This window comes from Entelurus aequoreus, linkage group LG23, assembly GCF_033978785.1.
Source record: "Entelurus aequoreus isolate RoL-2023_Sb linkage group LG23, RoL_Eaeq_v1.1, whole genome shotgun sequence".
NCBI lineage: Eukaryota > Metazoa > Chordata > Actinopteri > Syngnathiformes > Syngnathidae > Entelurus > Entelurus aequoreus.
Genome location: NC_084753.1, coordinates 24279951 through 24300842, shown reverse-complemented (window position 1 = coordinate 24300842; position 20892 = coordinate 24279951). Strand labels below are relative to the sequence as shown.

At 39.1% G+C, this 20892-nt stretch overlaps 1 protein-coding gene across 2 annotated transcripts; it reads right to left on the bottom strand.

The window, feature by feature from the left end:
* On the bottom strand, window positions 1–19647 carry baalcb (BAALC binder of MAP3K1 and KLF4 b). 2 transcript variants are annotated; one of them, XM_062034984.1, is made up of 5 exons: window positions 19570–19647; window positions 15016–15100; window positions 14729–14949; window positions 8392–8591; window positions 1–5067 (listed from the first exon to the last, which is right to left on the bottom strand). In XM_062034984.1, the coding sequence occupies exons 3-5, from the start codon at window positions 14907–14909 to the stop codon at window positions 4900–4902; spliced, it is 549 nt and encodes a 182-aa protein (XP_061890968.1). In that variant the 5' UTR covers window positions 14910–14949; window positions 15016–15100; window positions 19570–19647; the 3' UTR covers window positions 1–4899. The 2 variants fall into 2 exon arrangements, with proteins under 2 accessions (XP_061890968.1, XP_061890969.1); XM_062034985.1 differs by having other exon boundaries at window positions 14729–14944.
* Between the last annotated feature and the right edge of the window lie 1245 nt (window positions 19648–20892).

Below are 20892 nucleotides of genomic sequence, written 5' to 3'. Positions count from 1 at the left end.
TTTAGAATGGAAATAGACAGGAATCTATTAGAACTAATGGCAAGTATTTGTATCTTTATTATATATCCATGCTCTTGTCCTTGAATGTGATGTATCACCAATAACCCATCAGATACGAAAGCCAAAAAACAGCCTACTACTAGCAAAAATTAGTAAAAAAAAACAAAAGTCTATGAAGAGATTTTTTGCAAATTCAACGTTATGGTCAGTTTTTTCATGTATTCATTTTTCATGCACCTATTTGCTGTACATGTATTTATCCGCTACACGTGGAAGGCCGGTCCCTGAAAATAATGCCGACATTAAACCGGTCCCTGGTGCAAAAAAGGCTGGGGACCCCTGGTTAAAATGACTTGAAAGGACTCGAAGCTCAAAATGCAGGACTTGGGACTTGACTTGAGACTTTCCAGTCTTGACTTTGGACTTGACTCGGGACTTGCCTGTCTTGACTCGGGACTTGACTCGATACTTGAGGGCAAAGACTTGAGACTTACTTATGACTTGCAAAACAATGACTTGGTCCCACCTCTGCTAGTTACTGAGACATAGACCAGTTTTATTTAAATTAGAAAACACAAATCCTGACAGACCGTAAGACACAGAAGTACAAACAACACATAAGATAGCAAACAAATTGGCCAGACTTCACTGTAAGTAGTGCAATCTTCCATCAAGCATCCTGAGACACAGCAGAAATTACCTATTGGCCCTTTTATCAATACTTAAAAGTATTTATTTGTGAATTGAATACACAGTTATACCCTTTCACCCTTTAAAAAAAAGTGTTTTAATTGTGCCAAGTCATTAAAATCCATCCATTCACTTTGTGTTGTTATAGATTTGACACTAGCTACAGTATTTGTTTTTCATACAGTTTTTGTGTTGTATCTAGCTTTCCTCACAGTGGACAACAATGGCCATTTTTCAACTTAATTGTTTTTTGAATACGTTAAAAAAGGAAGCAAATTACAGTGCGTCCGGAAAGTATTAACAGTGCTTCACTTTTTCCATATTTTGTGTTGTTACAGCCTTATTCCAAAATGGATTAAATTCATTTTTGTCCTCAAAATTCTACACACAATGCCGCATAAAAATGTGAAAAGATTTAGTTTTTTTTAAATTTTTCAAATGTATTAAAACTAAAAAACAAACAAACACATGTACATAAGTATTCACAGCCTGTGTTCAATATTTTGTTGATTTTTTGGCAGCAATTACAGCCTCAATGTCACGGCGTGGTCTCGAACCCACAATTCTCCTGCAGCTAGATCCACCAACACTCTGACTGGCAGTATGCCAGGACACGCCCCCGCAAGCGCCGAACGCTTCACGCCCACGCAATGCCGCAGCTGCAGATTGTCTGCGATCAGCGCACGTGGCATTAATCAGGAGGACAGCATAAAGACCAGTCGGCCCTTGGAACCTACGCCGGAACGTCGTTAACTCCTCGTAGTAAGCATTCACTTCCAGCTTCCCTCCTGTTGTCCTCGCACTCGTTCTTCTTGTCCTCGTTGTCCTCCTCATCTCAGTACCCGCCTTGCCCCGTGAGCTCGAGCTCTGTGCCTCGACCTCCCTCCGGACTTTGGACTGCCTCCCTCGATCCTCGACCCTCGCCTGGACACGGACCTTGTCGCTTCTCTCCTGCCCTCGACCTTCTGCCTATTTACGGACTTCCTTTTTGCCTCGCCCTCTTGGACTGTCGAAGGATTCATCCATCACACACTTACAACATCGTCTGGTATTATTTACATGGTTAAGATCACACATAGTCTTGCAACAAACACATAGAGTAGCATACACCTCCCACACACTCATCAAAGGTTACATTAAATCCGGTAACCTGAGTTTCTTCGTGGTGTCGCTTCCTTCCACCCCTCGCGTACATAACACTCAAGTCTTTTTTTTAATTCGATGCCACAAGCTTGGCACACCTACTGTATCTTTTGAGCAGTTTTGCCCATTCCTTATTGCCCATTCCTCTTTGCAGCACCTCTCAAGCTCTGTCAGGTTGGATGGGAAGTGTTGGTTTTCATCCAGAATGTCTCTGTACATTTCTGCATTCATCTAGTCTAGTCAGGGAGGTGACCAAGAACCCGATGGTTACTCTGTCAGAGCTATAGCATTTCTCTGTGGAGAGGAGAACCTTCCAGAAGGACAACCATCTTTGCAGCAATCCACCAATCAGACCTGCATGGTATATTGACCAGACGGAAGCTATTTCTTAGTAATGAGTTTGCCATAATTCACCTTAACAACTCTCAGACCATCAGAAACCAAATTCTTGGGTCTGATGAGACAGATTGAACTCTTTGGCGTGAACGCCAAGTGTTATGTTTGTAGGAAACCAGTCACCACTCATCACCAGGCCAATACCCTCCCTACAGTGAAGCATAGTGGTGGCAGCATCATGCTGTGGGGTTGTTATTCAGCGATAGAAACTCAGAGATGAATTCAGCATTGTACAGAGACATTCTGGATGAAAACCAGCGCTTATCATCCAACCTGATGGAGCTTGAGAGGTGCTGCAAAGAGGAATGGGCGAAACTGGCCAAAGAAAGGTGTGCCAAGCTTGTGGTATTGTATTAAAAAATACTTGAGTGTGAAATTGCTGCCAAAAGTGCATCAACAAAGTATTGAACAAATGTGAATACTCCTGTCTGTGATTTGTTTTTGTTTTTTTGTTTTTTTTTAAACCCCGCAAAAAAATCGCAAAAAAAAACGTTTCACATTGTCATAATGGGGTTTTGTCTGTAAAATGTTTATGAAAAATATAATTTTTTTCCATTTTGGAATAAGGCTGTAACCTAACAAAATGTGAAAAAAGTGAAGGGCTGGGAATACTTTCCAAATGCACCGTGTTTCTCAAAACACACAACGTGTACCAGGGGTCTCAAACTTAGTTTACCGAGGGGACACTGGAGGTAGAGCCTGGGTGAGGCTGGGCCGAACAATGTATACGGTTAAGAAACATGTTTCGTGGTAGACTCATGTTAGGCCTTAAGTCATTATTTGAATGCATAAATGATATATTTTGACTCTGTTGAGTTTCCCAGGAGATGGGCAGAGACACTTCTGCCTGCTGACAGGAAGTTGCTCTTTGTGTGTTTGTTGTGCAGTCCTTTTTGTGTTTGCACCGTTTTTGTAGTTAGTGTTTATAGTGGGATTCAAGATTACCATAATATGTTTAATTATCAGCTTCCCAGGGTGTGCAGTTACACTAAAACAGAGCTATTCAACTGGTGGCCTGGGGGCCAAACCAGGCCTGGGAATGACACCATACATCCCCCAAAAACAATTTGAAATGTGGACTCGTCAGACCACAGAACACTTTTCCACTTTGCATCAGTCCATCTTAGATGAGCTCGGGCCCAGCGAAGCCGGCGGCGTTTCTGGGTGTTGTTGGTAAATGGCTTCCCACCTGTTCCCAATTAGCCTGTTCACCTGTGGGATGTTCCAAATAAGTTTGATGAGCATTCCTCAACTTTCTCAGTCTTTTTTTCCACTTGTGCCAGCTTTTTTGAAACATGTTGCAAGCATCAAATTCCATATGAGCTAATATTTGCAAAAAATAGCAACGTTTTCCAGTTCGAACGTTAAGTATCTTGTCTTTGCAGTGTATTCAATTGAATATAAGTTGAAAAGGATTTGCAAATAATTGTTTTCTGTTTTTATTTACGATTTCAGATGCAGTCAGTAGTCATTTGTTCAACTTATTTAGTTATACTAGTGGTGTTCCTCAAGGTTCCATCTTAGGTCCTCTCTTTTTCATCTATTCAATGGGTGGCCTGTGAGTTCAGTTCAAAAACTTGTGAGAGACTTACTTTTTTTTTTTTACAGCAGATTGTTAAAAACACTCGAGTGCTATCATAGAGATGACCTTTGACTAGATTTTTGTAGAACGTTGTTAAAAACAGCAGAGCGCTCCTGTAACTGACAAAATAAATAGAACAAAATTGTCTACTGTAAAGAATGCTGCATTTCCGGAATATACAAAATTAGACCAATAGTGAATTGAAAAGTCTGGACCCCCCGGTGCTTACCTTTCTGTAAATGTTATTGAATATCCTTGCACTAAACTATGAATTAAGCAGAGGGCCACAAAATATGGCCATGTAGTTTGCAAATGGCCAAGTTTAAGACCCCTGAGCTGTACAGTCATTATGGTTTAGCTTTGGTAGCCCTATTATAGTAGCCATAATTTAAGTTAAAATAAATACTAAATATTGGAAATTATTTTGATAGAAAATTATATATATACAGTATATTATACTTCTATTATATTAATACAATTTAAAAACATTCCATTTGAACAAAAATATATGTTTAATAATATAATGATGATTCGAAATGTAAACAAAAATATTAGGTAATAAAAGGGTTTTGGGGGCTACATATTTCAGTGATTAAATTTAATAATAACAATAAAATGTTGTAGGGCAAAAACAGTATTTGTCTTCAAATATTGTCATCACCTCTCCCCGAATTAGGATGTGCATGCTAATCAACAGACTGCATCAGTTAGCGAATGCTAAGGCAAGAGTTCAATAATCCCAGAAAAAGCAATAATGCAACAATCCCTTCGGGCCATTTGTTAGCATCAATGTGATTAACTTAATGAACAATGCAGAAGTTGTCCACTAGGAGGCGTGGAGGAGCGTTCGACTTCCCATTCGTTCAGCTCTTAAAGTGTCCATTGCCGTATACATTGGTCGTTTATACAATATAAACACCCTTTTTCTATGAGCAAAATACAGTATAACACAGCAACAGTCCACTATGAAAATATACATCAATGAATTTGTTCATAAATCTGCCGCGAGGTCACAAAGTAGTTTTTGTGTGTTAAGTTCCCAAGACCTGCTAGTTTTTATCTTCTTCTTTGGCTTCGCCCCAGCTCCCTCAAGTGTTGAGTGTGGCCACCTGTTTGACCGTTTCACCGGCGGGTTTCATGACCTCGTAGGTGGTGAGCGACTTCTTGACTTTGCCGTTTTTGTCCACCTGGTGGATGCTCTGCGTCACCATGATGGTCACCTGCTTGGTGGACATGCGGTTGTCCTGCCATTTGGTCTGTTTTCAATGGTAGGGGACAAAAGACAACGCAAAATCAAACTAAAGCAAGCGCTAATAAGGCAAGCTAGCGTTTTTTTTTCTTAAGATGATTAAAGCCCCCATAATATAACAATTGTTTTAATGGTACTTTATTTTTGTATCTCAAAACATCAAGTACAGTCATCCCATTGCCACAATGCGCTTCAAATATTGTGACTTCACTACATCGCACAGTTTATCCTTTTAAAGCATATTCTACAATGTTTATTTCCATGCATAAAATGGCAAAGTAAACAAAAAATATCAACACTACAGTGGTATTGTCCATGAGATGAGACCAAACCAATGGGAGTGCGTTGTTCAGTATCGTGGCCACTGATTGGCTCAGCCTTCAACGGTGTTATATAGGATTAAAAGAGAAAGTAAAGGTGACAAGGGTGTTACTTCCTGTCTAGAGGGCTATCATTATGTTGAAATACTTATTTAGAAGGTAGTAAACATGTATTTTCTGCTCTAGATAGGAAAATATTTTATTTATAGTTATTAGGGATGTCTCAATACAACTTTTACACTTCCAATACAATATATCAATATTGAAACCTTAAGTGTTGGTCGATAACAATATTAATCTGATACTGCAGGAAAAAAATTAACACATATATATATATATATATATATATATATATATATATATATATATATATATATATATATATATATATATATATATATATATATTTACACACATATACAGGGTGATTCAAAAAGAATACGCCAAAATCATCACGCTTTTATTCAGTTCTAAAGCACTGTAGTCTATTACCATTGATTCAGTCGAATCAATGGTCAATTGGTACAGGAGTTATCCAGGTTTTATTGTGTTACAATTTTACTCTTGGCATTCTTTCGATGAGCTTCAAGCACACCTGTTAAGTGAAAACCATTTCAGGTGACTACCTCTTGAAGCTCATCGAGAGAATGCCAAGGGTGTGCGAAAAAGTAATCAGAGCAAAGGGTGGCTATTTTGAAGAAACTACAGTATAAAACATGTTTTCAGTTATTTCATCTTTTTTTGTTAAGGACATAACTCCACATTCATAGTTTTGATGCCTTCAGTGACAATCTGCAATAGTCATGAAATTAAAGAAAACACATTGAATTAGAAGGTGTGTCCAAACTTTTGGCCTGTACTGTATACGGTATATATATGTACACCATATTGCCAAAAGTATTTGACCACCTGCCTTGACTTATGAACGTGAAGTGCCATCCCATTCCTAACCCATAGGGTTCAATATGATGTCGGTCCACCTTTTGCAGCCATTACAGCTTCAACTCTTCTGGGAAGGCTGTCGACAAGGTTGCAGAGTGTGTTTATAGGAATTTTCCACCATTCTTCCAAAAGCGCATTGGTGAGGTCACACAGTAAGAAGGCCTGCCTCTCAGTCTTCGTTCTAATTCATCCCAAAGGCGTTCTATCGGGTTCAGGTCAGGACTCTGTGCAGGCCAGTCAAGTTCATTCACACCAGACTCTGTCATCCATGTCTTTATGGACCTTGGTTTGTGCACTGGTGCACAGTCATGTTGGAAGAGGAAGGGGCCCGCTCCAAACTGTTCCCACAAGGTTGGGAGCATGGAATTGTCAAAAATGTTTTGGTATCCTGGAGCATTCAAAGTTACTTTCACTGGAACTAAGGGGCCAAGCCCAACTCCTGAAAAACAACCCCACACCATAATTCCTCCTCCACCAAATTTTACACTCGGCACGATGCAGTCCTAAATGTACCGTTCTCCTGGCAACCTCCAAACCCAGACTCGTCCATCAGATTGCCAGATGGAAAAGTGTGATTCATCACTCCAGAGAAGGCTGCTCTAGAGTCCAGTGGCGACGTGCTTTACACCGCTGCATCCGACGCTTTGCATTGGACTTGGTGATGTATGGCTTAGATGCAGCTGCTCGGCCAGGGAAACCCATTCCATGAAGCTCTCTGCGTACTGTACGTGGGCTAATTGGAAGGTCACATGCAGTTTGGAGCTCTGTAGCAACTGACTGTGCAGAAAGTCGGTGACCTCTTTGCACTATGCGCTTCAGCATCCGCTGACCCCCCTCTGTCAGTTTACATGGCCTACCGCTTCTTGGCTGAGTTGCTGTTGTTCCCAAACTCTCCCATTTTCTTATAATAAAGCCGACAGTTGACTTTGGAATATTTAGGAGCGAGGACATTTCACGACTGGATTTGTTGCACAGGTGGCATCCTATGACAGTTTCACGCTGGAAATCACTGAGCGCAGCCTATTCTTTCACAAATGTTTGTAGAAACAGTCTCCATGCCCAAGTCCTAATCACTTGGCCCGGGCAACAGGTGTATAACCTGTCGCCCGGGCCAAGTGATTAGGACACCTGATTCTGATCATTTGGATGGGTGGCCAAATACTTTTGGCAATATAGTGTACTTCTATTTTTTGTAGTGTAGTATGTCAGAAAAGGTTTGTAATACCAGGTAGGTATAAAAAAAAACACACTAACATTATGACAAGTTTATGTTTCTGAAGTGGAGTGGTAATTTATGTTTTGGCGACACCAAGTGGTCACAATAATTAATTAAATTAAGGACATGACGCAGGAAGTTGACTGATGCGGACATGTTTGTTACTGGATACTTTAATACATTATTGCCTTGGAGCCTTTGCATCTGTAAGTACTATGCAACTGTACTCATTTGATACTTAATATTTATATTGACAAATGTGGTGTATTTGACTGCCATATTGTTCATTTACACACGTATGTCGAGCTTAGCTGCTAGTTTCTAGTAGCTTATAGCCTACCATGTTTGCCTTTTACAAATGACTCAAAGAGCAGAAAAGACCAACACTGTGTGCTTATTGGAGAACATTTCCTGTAGATGTTAACTGGCTGTCCAACTTTGCACAAGTAAAGTTGCTGCAGGACTACTTTTGTCTTGAGTTTTTTTTGGACATTTAGATTCAAGCCGATATCATCCGATACTTATTTTTTGCTGATATTGGACCAATATCTCATATCATGATCATGTCCGTAACCAATTAATAGCGTTAAACGAGGGACGACTTGTCAGGGATGGGTACTAAATCCGCTACTTTTTTGGCACCAACCAAATCTTGCCGGTCCTAGCGTGAACAGATTCACATTAAATCCAACAGAGCCATCTTACTGGACAAGGGTTGCGCGTGTGACGTCACACTCGGTCGCCGGCCATGTTTGACCGTATATAAAATGTTGGCAAACATTTTCATTGAAAAGTGAATCTTACAAAATGTGGGGCGTACAAAAACTGAGTTATGTTTTGTGTCAGCACTTACAATCTCTTCAGTGTGCAGGACACTTCTGCGTTGCACCGTGGTCCCGGGGGATGCCAGCGCCACCTCCTGGGCCGGAGAGGCCAGCATCTTGGTAGGGCTTCCGGGCTTCACGTCGCTGAGGCTGGCCTCCGACACGGCCGAGCAGACTTTAAGGTACGCCTGAGCGGGAGGCGGCAGGCCATCTTCAAAAAACTCTGGAACTGTGAGGAAAGTGTTATTATTCCAGTATGTAGTGCGCTGCCTGATTACATAAAAGACTGATCATGTGTTGCCATGAGAGCCAGGTCCTACTTTTTGATGTAGCAGCCTATTATGCCATGTTTAGTCATTCATCTCCTTGGAGCTTCAAAGCAAGCGCCCACACCATGCAGGACAAAGACATGGCCGAACAGACGAACATCTTGGAGAATTCAGAGAAGGCCCTATACTGGTCCTTACAGAAGGTGCTCGCTTAGATGAATTTAGTACAGAGGTGTCAAAGTCGTTATGTTTGCTTTTAACAGTGAATACTATTATTACACAATTTTTTAATACATTTTATTAGTAGAGTTCTTTTTAACTCAAAAGTTAAAAAAAATATGGTAAGTTGCAATCATTTCACCTTAAAATGTAGTGTATTTTACTGTAAACGGAAAAACAGTACTGCTGTTTTTATGGTTAAAGAAGACAGCCCAGTTGCCAGAATTTTACAGTAAAATTTACATTTGTTTTTTTACTATAAATAAAAAACATTTCAATTTTACCGTAAAATTTTGGCACCTAAGCTGCAAGTATTTTGTTTTTTTTAACCGCAAATCAACAACTGTATATTTTTCAGTGTATTACTGTAAATGCCAAAACGGCACCACAGTTTATTACAGTAAAAAAAGTACTGTTTTTTTTTTATTTATAGAAAAATGCTGTAAAAACCACAGTAAATTTCACAATTTTACCATGACATTTATTGCTACTTTTACATTGCACACTTTCATGGATAACTTGCTTTGAAATCATTATTATCAGTATTTATTTCTATTTAAAAAATGGATTGAATGTTTGATAATATATTTTTGCATAATTAGACAATATTTAAGTTAACAAAATTTGCGATTGCATGGAGTACATATATTTTGTATTTCTCCCAAAATAGAAATAAATAATACATTTAGTAAGAAAAGATACAGTACTTTATTGATACATATTATTTCCAGGATTTCGAGGGCCAAATAAAATCAACCACGGGTTTGACACCTGTGGTTTAGTATGTAAGATGCTAAAATTAACAGAAGCATGTGTTAATTGATCCCTTGCAAAAGGCAATGTTGCAAGCAGGATTCTGGGGGCCCAGAAGCCAAATCCAGTCCAAGAATTACATCACACCGGCCCCCGAGTTCAGTTAAATATTTTGAGACAAACATTTTTGCAGCAAATTCCTAAAAACACTCGAGTGCTCCTGTTGTATCGAGGAAATTGGACAACTGTAAACACACTGGCAGATCCTTGCGTTGACATTTTAACCTTGCTAGCAAAGATAAAAATCTGTGGGGCCAAACTTGTGATTTACATCCTGTAACTGAAGCGTTCTTCAAGGCACCCTTTTAAGTTCTCTCCTATTTGACAGTTATCTTTCGTCATGTGATTTATGTAACTAAGTTGCTGTCGCTTGTTTACTTCAGATGCAGTCAGTAGTCATTTATTTAACTTCTTAAAGGGGAACTGGACTTTTTTTAAAAAAAATGTTGCCTACCGTTCACAATCATTATGACGATGAATGTTTATTTTTTTAATGAATTTTAAATATTAAATAAATGCGAACAAAAGTCAGTTTACAATGGGAGTCGCTCAATTCTTGTCACACCTGGGTGAAGTTTTGTCTAGTTTCATGTTGTCTTGTCATTTCCTGTTTTATTTTGAAATGTTAACTCTCCCTCTCATTTCAGATCACTTGCCTTTCCTCTTGTTTCACTGGTCGGATGTCTCTCCTGATTGCCTGATTGTGCCCACCTGTGTCACAATCCCTCATGTGTATAAATGTCTCGTCCTCCTCCTGTCCTGTGCTAGAGTGTTTCGTCTTGTCGTGTACCTCCAGCAGTCTTCCACAGTCTTGTCCAAGTCGCTAAGTATTGCCTTGATTTATTCTTTGATTTCTCTGTACTAGTGATGGGTTGATGAGGCCTCATGAAGCGTTTCGACACATTGCAAAACTGTATTGATACTGTGTCGATACTGTGTCACTAAATACTGCCATCTGCTGGACATTAAAAATCCCTACAGGCAACCTATGGACCGACTCAACTGACACTGATATTATGACCTAGTATATACAATAATATAAACCAAGTCATTGTATTTCATTTAGGATTATTTCATATCTTCATTTAAATAAAAATATATTTTTTAGATACAGTCAAATAATGTGAACATGTATCATGACTAGGATGGTAGAAGGTTGGGATTGAACCCCAGTAACCAATTACTGGCACAGCCACGCTACCAACTTCGCCACGCCGTCATTCCTGTACCTTCTCTAGTAACAGTAGTGATGGGTCCTCACAGATGCATCGGCGCATGCGTCGAGCTCATAGAGCGAAACCCTGTGTCGGTGCGCGTACCGCTTTTAGAAAGTCACGTGACCGATCATGAGCTGCTTTGGTCACGTGACCGATACGCGAACTGTATCGCACTGACGCCTCCTCTGTGCCCTGTGAGCAACGCTCCCTCTAAGGTGCGCGCCTGCGCAATCGCGCAGTGCTCAAGTGTCCTCCGCGCACACCGTGCGCCGCACAGCCAATATATGCCGCGCACCAAATCAAACCCATCTGAATTCTAAACAAAATAAACACATTTATTCTGTGTAATTTTGAAATGCAACTTTGAGTGACAGTGACAACAAGCGGCCCTAACGGTGTTCGTCAACAACACGCATTGCGCCGCTTCCTAATAAACACAGTTTGGCGCGCAGGCGTCAGTGCGATACAGTTCATGAGCGGTCACGTGACCAGAACAGCTCATGAGCGGTCACGTGACCAAAACAGCTCGTGTTCGGTCACGTGACTTTCTAAAAGCGATACGCGCACCGACACAGGGTATCGCTCTATGAGCTCGACGCATGCGCCGATGCATCGGTGTTGCCGGACCCATCACTACTCTGTACCCTCTGAAGAAGAGTGATTTTGATATGCTAAGGTTTTTGGTCAGTTTTGTTTGAGCTAATTTCATAGTGCTCTGCCTTTTTTTCCCTCCTCTTGGAGCGCTTTAATTTGTAGATTTTTCTTAACTCTTTATAGAGTTCATAGCGTTTTGTCTCTTCTTCTTTGTGAGCGCTTTTTCTTTTGTGTAGCTTATCATAGGTTGTTGCTTTTGTTATTAGATCAGTGTAAATTTAGCTATTGTCTTTTTTCCTCCCTTTGGAGTGATTTTCTGTTCATTGTCTTACCCCCTGTGCTACGTTTCCTTTTTACTCTAGTATATCAAGTATAGCGTTTGTAGCCATTTGTTTTTTCACTCTGTCTGAAGAGAGTTCATAGAAAACAGCAGAATAAAAGCCTGCGTCAAACGTTTCCCGTCTGCAACTGAGTCCTCATTCTTGCCAAGTCCTAACAATTCTGCCCATAAAGCCCATAAAGAAACATCCAAACACCTCCATTAGGGATTTCTATACCTGATGTAAGTATATATGTATGATGCATAAATTTCAAAAACGCATCACGTTTGCTTTTTTTAAATTTTTTTATTAATCACTGATTATTACTCACTGCAGACGTCATGAGAGCCAACAATCATAATAAAACATCACTTACTGTAAAAGTTCTGCTGTCATTAGGATGCCGACTTCTGGGATGTTCATATATTCCCATTTAAATGAAGAATGACTCATAATCCTTGCGAAGAAACGGGGAGTTTTCGTGTCGTTCACGTCAATTCCAGGTCTTAAATGGCTGTCAAAGTGTACCATCTTGTCGGATTACATCCTCAGCCATCTACTTTACAGGTGAAAGGCATTATTTATGATCTACAATAAACTTCAAAGGAGCAGGGAAGCGAGGAAGCCGCAGACCACAGAATGATGTAAACATAGGGACACACAGTAGTGATCACATGATTTCATGTCGCCACTATAAATAGTTTGTGTGCTTTTAATAACATCACTAATACTTGGTTAATATTCAAGTCAAGAAATGTAAATGGAGTATTGCTGGCACTTTTTGAATGCTTATTTATTGGATTTTATGGGAGGATTAGAGGACTTGTCATCTGCTCTGCTGTAAGCAAACTTTTATTTACGTTTATTTAATGTTTAGAATTTGTTTTTTTTAAATCCATCCGTCATGTCTTTCATAATGATTGTGAACCATAGGCAACATTTAAAAAAAAGTGCAGGTCCCCTTTAAGTTATGCTAGTAGTGTTCCTCAAGGTTTCCTTTTATGTCCTCTCTTTTTCATCTCTCGTGCTATTCAACTGGTGGCCCGCGAGTTCAGTTGAGAGACTCACATATTTGTAGCGGATTCCTAATACACTAAAGTGCTGTCATACCGATGATCTTTAACTAGCTTTTTTGCAGAAAGTTGTAAAAAATAAGAGAGCGCTCCTTTAACTCCAACAAAACAAATAGACCAAAATCAGGTTCTCCCGATTATACACTATTAGACTAGTGAAGGGAGAAGTCCAGTCCCGCGGTCCTTACCTTTCTACAAAACCCAAAACCAGTGAAGTTGGCATGTTGTGTAAATGGTAAATAAAAACAGAATACAATGATTTGCTAATCCTTTTCAACTTATATTCAATTGAATAGACTGTAAAGACAAGATGCTTAATGTTCGAACTGGTAAACTTTATTATTTGCAAATATTAGCTCATTTGGAATTTGATGCCTGCAACATGTTTCAAAAAAGACTGAGAAAGTTGAGAAATGCTCATCAAACACTTATTTGGAACATCCCACCGGTGAACAGGCTAATTGGGAACAGGTGGGTGCCATGATTGGGTATAAAAGCAGCTTCCATGAAATGCTCAGTCGTTCACAAACAAGGATGGGGCGAGCGTCACCACTTTGTGAACAAATGCGTGAGCAAATTGTCGAACAGTTTAAGGACAACATTTCTCAACAAGCTATTGCAAGGAATTTAGGGATTTCACCATCTCTAGTCTGTAATATCATCAAAAGCTCCAGAAAATCTGGAGAAATCACTGCACGTAAACGTAATAAACATTGAATGCCCGTGACCTTCGATCCCTCAGGCGGTCCTGCATCAAAAACCGACATCAGTGTGTAAAGGATATCACCACATGGGCTCAGGAACACTTCAGAAAACCACTGTCAGTAACTGTAGTTTGTCGCTACATCTGTAAGTGCAAGTTAAAACTACTATGCAAAGCATCTAAGATGGACTGATGCAAAGTGGAAAAGTGTTCTGTGGTCTGACGAGTCCACATTTCAAATAGTTTTTGGAAACTGGACGTCGTGCCCTCCGGAACAAAGAGGAAAAGAACCATCCAGATTTTAGACGCAAAGTTCAAAAGCCAGCATCTGTGATGGTATAGGGGTGTATTAGTTCCCAAGGCATGGGTAACTTACACATCTGTGAAGGCACCATTAATGCTGAAAGGTAAATACAGGTTTTGGAACAACATATGTTGCCATCCAAGCAACGTCTTTTTCATGGACGCCCCTGCTTATTTCAGCAAGACAATGCCAAGCCACATGTTATAACAGCGTGGCTTCATAGTAAAAGAGTGCATGTACTAAACTGGCCTGCCTGTAGTCCAGACCTGTCTCCCATTGAAAATGTGTCGCGCATTATGCAGCTTAAAATACCACAACGGAAATGAACAACATAAGCTGTACATCAAGCAAGAATTGGAAAGAATTCCACCTGAAAAGCTTCAAAAACTGGTCTCCTCAGTTCCCAAATGTTTACTGAGTGTTGTTAAAAGGAAAGGCCATGTAACACAGTGGTAAAAATGCCACTGTGCCAACTTTTTTGCAATGTTTTGCATTAAATTCTAAGTTAATGATTATTTGCAAAAAAAAATACAAATTCTCAGTTCGAACATTAAATATATTGTCTTTGCAGTCAATTCAATAGAATATAAGTTGAAAAGGATTTGCAAATCATTTTCTGTTTTTATTTACGATTTACACAACGTGCTAACTTCACTGGTTTGGGATTTTGTAAAAATGTGGAGCCGAAAACAACTTAGTTGAATATCCCTGCTGTATAAACTACTTCCTGTTAACAAACATTATCAAAAAAGAAGGGACATAGGACATAATAGTTTAGGACAGCATCTCCTAACACCTCTTATTGATTCTAGTTCTAGTATGTGCTTCCCAGTTAAGGACACTAAGGATCTTACCTGGGCTGATAGTCTTCTCAGAGGCGAAGCAGGCCTCCGAGTTCTCCGACGGGATGCTCTGGATGGACGACAGCGGGATGTCGGTGTCAGTGCTGGTCAGCCACGTGGACTCCGTCTCTTTGGTCCAGCTCTCCAGGTAGCGAGGCTCCAGAGCGTCGGTCCGGCTCCCGCCGCAGCCCATGTCTTAAGGAGCTTTACCGACCTTTTCCTCTCCGTCTAATCTTTTCACACGTTACCATTAGTCAGCTGGAGACCCAATACGTGACTCCAAATGTTTCAATACTTACTCACGAGGTGTCTTCATAAGACTCCGCTAGCCTTCAGGATGAGGGCTCCCCATCACGCTTGTCTTGTTTGCATGCTGGGCACACCCTGGGAGGAGAATAAGAACCCATTCATAAAAACAATTACCGGTAGCTTCCTAAAAAAACGCTATAAAAGTATCAGTCTGTATTAAATTTGTTTTCACTTTATAGTCAAAAGTCAGTTGTTTAAAAAATACATTTGCCTTTAATATAAATTTGAAGATTTTTTTTTTAACACTTTAAAGGCCAAAGAGAAATACACTGGGGAAAAAATCCATAAATGCAGACATAAAACGTATTTATATTTTTTTCAACCCCTTTAAAAGGTCGGTATGTTTGCAAAAATACACTTAATTTATGTATGAATAAGAACAAAAAAATACACAAGCATAGACATTTGTACTTGATTATTATTTTTATTTTTTTATTTTTTTTAAAACCTTTAAAAGGTCAGTTTGTTTGTTAAACTAAATGTATACATTTAAAAAAGGAGAACATGCATACATTATTTGTCCTCCAGTGTATGATTTAAAACAAAAATTAATTTGGTTTTTGCGCTTGATTATTTTTTCAATTCGTATTTTATTTTTATTTTTTTGACCCTTTAAAGGGTAAATATGTTTCCAAAAATACACATGGGAAAAACACACGCATGGACATTTTGTACTTGATTTTTTTTCTATTTGTATTTTTTTAAACCTGTAAAGGTCAGTATGTTTGCAAATTATACACTTAATTTATACATCTAAAGAAAGGGAAAACACACAAACATACATTTTGCGGCATGCTGTAGATGAGAAAAAGGGGTGCCCCTTGGTCAATTAATGTAGAAATAGAAGAAGGCCGATACAGTAATCCAACGGATCCCTCATTTATTGGAAATCTTCACAAAGTAGGAATTATCAATTGAACAAAACAGCATTAAAAAACTGTCTACGACCTTTTTAAAATACCTTTTAAACCTTATGAGACCCTTCTAAACATGAACAATCACCCTATAGTCACATTTACCCTTCTTTAATCCAACATACTAAACCCAAAACCAGTGAAATTGGCACGTTGTGTAAATGGTAAATAAAAACAGAATACAATGATTTGCAAATCCTTTTCAACCTATATTCAATTGAATAGACTGCAACGACAAGATATTTAATGTTCCAACTGGTAAAATGTTTTATTTTTTGCAAATATTAGCTCATTTGGAATTTGATGCCTGCAACATGTTTTAAAAAAGCTGGCACAAGTGGCAAAAAAGACTGAGAAAGTTGAAGAATGCTCATCAAACACTTATTTCGAACATCCCACAGGTGAACAGGCTAATTGGGAACAAGTGGGTGCCATAATTGGGTATAAAAGCAGATTCCATGAAATTCTCAGTCATTTACAAACAATGATGGGGCGATGGTCACCACTTTGTGAACAAATGCGTGAACAAATTGTCCAACAGTTTAAGAACAACATTTCTCAACGAGCTATTGCAAGGAATTCAAGGATTTCACCATCTCTGGTCCGTAATATCATCAAAAGGTTCAGAGAATCTGGAGAAATCACTGCACGTAAGCGGCAATGCCTGTGACCTTCGATCCCTCAGGAGTACTGCATCAAAAACCGATATCAGTGTGTAAAGGATATCACCACATGGGCTCAGGAACACTTCAGAAAACCACTGTCAGTAACTAAAGTTTGTCGCTAATCTTTAACAATATGTGCTAAACTATGCAACGCGAAAGCATTTATCAACAACACCCAAAAACGCCACCGGCTTCGCTGGGCCCGAGCTCATCTAAGATGGACTGATGCAAAGTGAAAAAGTGTTCTGTGGTCTGGCGAGTACACATTTCAAATTGTTTTTGGAAACTGTGGACGTCTTGTCCTCCGGACCAAAGAGGAAAAGAACCATTCGGACTGTTTTAGGCGCCAGGATCTGTGATGTTATGGGGGTGTATTAGTGCCCAAGGCATGGGTGACTTACACATCTGTGAAGGCACCATTAATGCTGAAAAGTACATACAGGTTTTGAAGCAACATATGTTGCCATCCAAGCAATGTATTTTTCATGGACGCCCCTGCTTATTTCAGCAAGACAATGCCAAACCACGTGTTACAACAGCGTGGCTTCGTAGTAAAAGAGTGCGGGTACTAGACTGGCCTGCCTGTAGTCCAAACCTGTCTCCCATTGAAAATGTGTGGCGCATTATGAAGCAATGATGAACAACATAAGCTGTACATCAAGCAAGAATGGGAAATAATTCCACCTGAAAAGCTTAAAAAATTGGTGTTGTTAAAAGGAAAGGCCATGTAACACAGTGGTAAAAATGCCCCTGTGCCCTGTGTTCTAAGTTAATGATTATTTGCAAAAAAAATTTTTTTCTCAGTTAGAACAATTAGTATCTTGTCTTTGCAGTCTACTCAATTGAATATAAGTTGAAAAGGATTTGCAAATCATTGTATTCTGTTTTTTATTTACGATTTACACAACGTGCCAACTTCACTGGTTTTGTGTTTTGTAGTAGCCCTGCCAAAGGATGAGCCAAAAGGTGGCCACGATACTTAGGTCACTCTTATTGCTTTGGCCTCATTTAGTGGCCAATACAACTGTAGTATTGACATTTTTAGTTCATTTAACTTCTATTATGCTTACGAATCCTTAATTTAGGTCCATAATACAAAGAACATCCGTATGTTTTTCATCTTTTTTTATTCCAAGATATAGTGAAGCAGCAATATGAAGTATTAGGGATTGTATTACTTTATGTGAGGATGAACGTGGCAGCTAAAATCAAATCAAAGGGAACATTTTGGTCGTGAGAAAAAATATTTTTCTATTTTATTTTTTTTAAGATGGGGGAGGAGCAGTTATCTGGGTTTTTTAAGCACCTTTAACTGCTGCAATTTTTATTGACATCCAGCATCAGACATTCCTATCCATTACATCATATTTGCATACATCACACATGTATTGTCTGCCCTAAATGTCCAAATATTTTTTTGTTTATATCCCAACGATGCCACCCAAAAAATAGAAAAACAGCAAAAAACAAAACAAAAAAACAAACCTAAGTAATAATAATATTAACAAATTATTCAATATAAAATTATAATATACAAATAATAATAATAATAATAAATTAAAATAATATAAACAGATAGTAAATAATATTTTTTTTTTAAATACAGACAAATGGAAAATGGAAAAAATATTTTTTTAATTCTAAAATATGTTTTAATTCTAAAATATACTTAAAGTCAATATGTTGTCTATGCCAGTGTTTTTCAACCACTGTGCCGCGGCACACTAGTGTGCCCTGAGATACAATCTGGTGTGCCGTGGGAATCTAATTTCACCTATTTGGGTTAAAAATATTTTTTGCAAGCCAGTAATTATAGTCTGCAAATGATGTGTTGTTGTTGAGTGTCTGTGCTGTCTAGAGCTCGGCAGAGTAACCGTGTAATACTCTTCCATAGCAGTAGGTGGAAGCAGGTAGCTTCGGAAACCGCGGGAGGCAGCGTGAAGGTAAACATGTATCTAATGCTTAAACCAAAAATAAACAAAAGGTGAGTGCCCCTAAGAAAAGGCATTGAAGTTTAGGGAAGGCTATGCAGAACGAAACTAAAACTGAACTGGCTACAAAGTAAACAACAACAGAATGCTGGGCGACAGCAGACTTACTGTGGAGCAAAGACGGCGTCCACAATGTACATCATCCGAACATGACATGACAATCAACAATGTCCCCACAAAGAAGGATAAAAACAACTGAAATATTCTTGTTTGCTAAAAAAAAGTAGATGCAGGAAATATCGCTCAAAGGAAGACATAAAACTGCTACAGGAAAATACATGAAAAAAGAGAAAAAGACACCAAAATAGGAGCGCAAGACAAGAACTAAAACACTTCACACAGGAAAACAGCAAAAAAACTCAAAATAAGTCACGGCGTGATGTGACAGGTCGTGACAGTACACCTACTTTGAGACAAGAGCTATAGTTATGCATGGTTGGTTAAGGTTTAAAGTCATATCCAACAATTGCGACAACGACTTTTTACAGTCAACTGAGTTTCGTTTTTTAATGATTTCTGCTGGTGGTGTGCCTCTGGATTTTTCCAACGGAAGAAATGTGCCTTGGCTCATAAAAGGTTGAAAAACACTGGTCTATGCTATGAAAAAGACCGCTTTAATGGCTTAAAAAAAATTGAATAATGCTCACTGCTAAATACTAATACAGTATTATTACTGTTGTTTGCCCGTGCAATGCATCTGTTTCTAATATTTTGCTGGTTGGGATATGAATGGGGCAAAATATTAGCAAGAGCAATAAGTAGGATGCAAATAGACAAAAACACGGAGTGTCCCAATGCACCGACACAAATTCCACGCAAAGGTATCACTGAGCGTCTTTTTAGTGCCTTGTGTGCAGGCCATGTTGACGCGACAGCGTGACATGGACATATAAAACCTTCGTATGGCGGCAGGGAACAGCCACTTTTATCCAGAAAACAAACAAATGATGAAGATGAGGATGATAGAGGCTTACTAATGATGGAGATTGTCTGTTTTTGTCTCCTCCTGTGCTCGCTGCTCCTCCGTGTAGTCTGTCTAGCGCCCCCTGCTGCTACACTCGTATATTGTCACTGATGATGACACCCCCCCTTTTTCATCTTCGTCACACATTTATTTCGTAAAAAAAATATTTTGAAACATCTGTTTCGTTTTTGCAGGGATATGGGAGGATTTCGGTTGCTTTTATGTTGCGTGTGCATCAAATTGGTCTCCAACCAACATGCACATTTGTCAGTAATTGATTTTTTAAAGCAGGAAATGACGTAACAACCCCTTTAGGAAGCAATAGTGTTTATGTATGTAGTGTATGTATTTTGGCATCTTTATAGTGGTTAAATGTACAAAAAAAGCACCCGTAGTAGCTGTATGAAAATTAAATAATCAATGTACGTACATTTTATCATGCTAAGTAGGAGTCATTAATAATAAATCCAATATTTTCATAGCTAGAGCAGACAGCCTGTTTATTACCTTCTAAATACATTTGTAATCATCATGAGAGCCCAAATAACAGCATTTAGTCGCCTTTACACTCTTTTAATGTAATATAGTCTGAGCCAATCAATGGCCACAATATTAAACAGCGTGTTTGATTGGATTGTTCTCTTCTAGTTACAAAACCCAAAACCAGTGAAGTTGGCACGTTGTGTAAATGGTAAATATCAACAGAATACAATGATTTGCAAATCCTTTTCAACTTATATTCAATTGAATAGACTGCAAAGACAATATATGTAACGTTCGAACTGAGAAACTTAATTTTTTTTTGCAAATAATCATTAACTTAGAATTTAATGGCAGCAACACATTGCAAAAAAGTTGTCACAGGGGCATTTTTACCACTGTTTTTCATGGTCTTTCCTTTTAACAACACTCAGTAAATGTTTGGGAACTGAGGAGACCAATTTTTGAAGCTTTTCAGGTGGAATTCTTTCCCATTCTTGCTTGATGTACAGCTTAAGTTGTTCAACTGTCCGGGGTCTCTGTTGTGGTATTTTAGCCTTCATAATGCGCCACAGATTTTCAACGGGAGACAGGTCTGGACTACAGGCAGGCCAGTCTAGTACTCGCAATCTTTTACTATGAAGCTGTTGTAACACGTGGCTTGGTGTTGTCTTGCTGAAATAAGCAGGGGCGTCCATGATAACGTTGCTTGGATGGCAACATATGTTGCCATACTTGCCAACCTTGAGACCTTCAAATTCGGGAGATTGGGAAGTGGGCGGGGTTGGGGGACGGGGTTTGGTGGTAGCGGGGTGTATATTGTAGCCCGGAAGAGTTAGGGATGCAAGGGATT

Bases quoted from the DNA above. Each gene is read 5' to 3' on its own strand.
- baalcb (XM_062034984.1), bottom strand. From the start codon at position 14,909: ATGGGCTGCGGCGGGAGCCGGACCGACGCTCTGGAGCCTCGCTACCTG. The intron at 8,592-14,728 runs GTAAGATCCTTA...CTTTCCTCACAG, and splicing joins TGAGAAGACTATCAGCCCAG to TTCCAGAGTTTTTTGAAGAT. The intron at 5,068-8,391 runs GTAAGTGCTGAC...CATTGAAAACAG, and splicing joins TCCTGCACACTGAAGAGATT to ACCAAATGGCAGGACAACCG.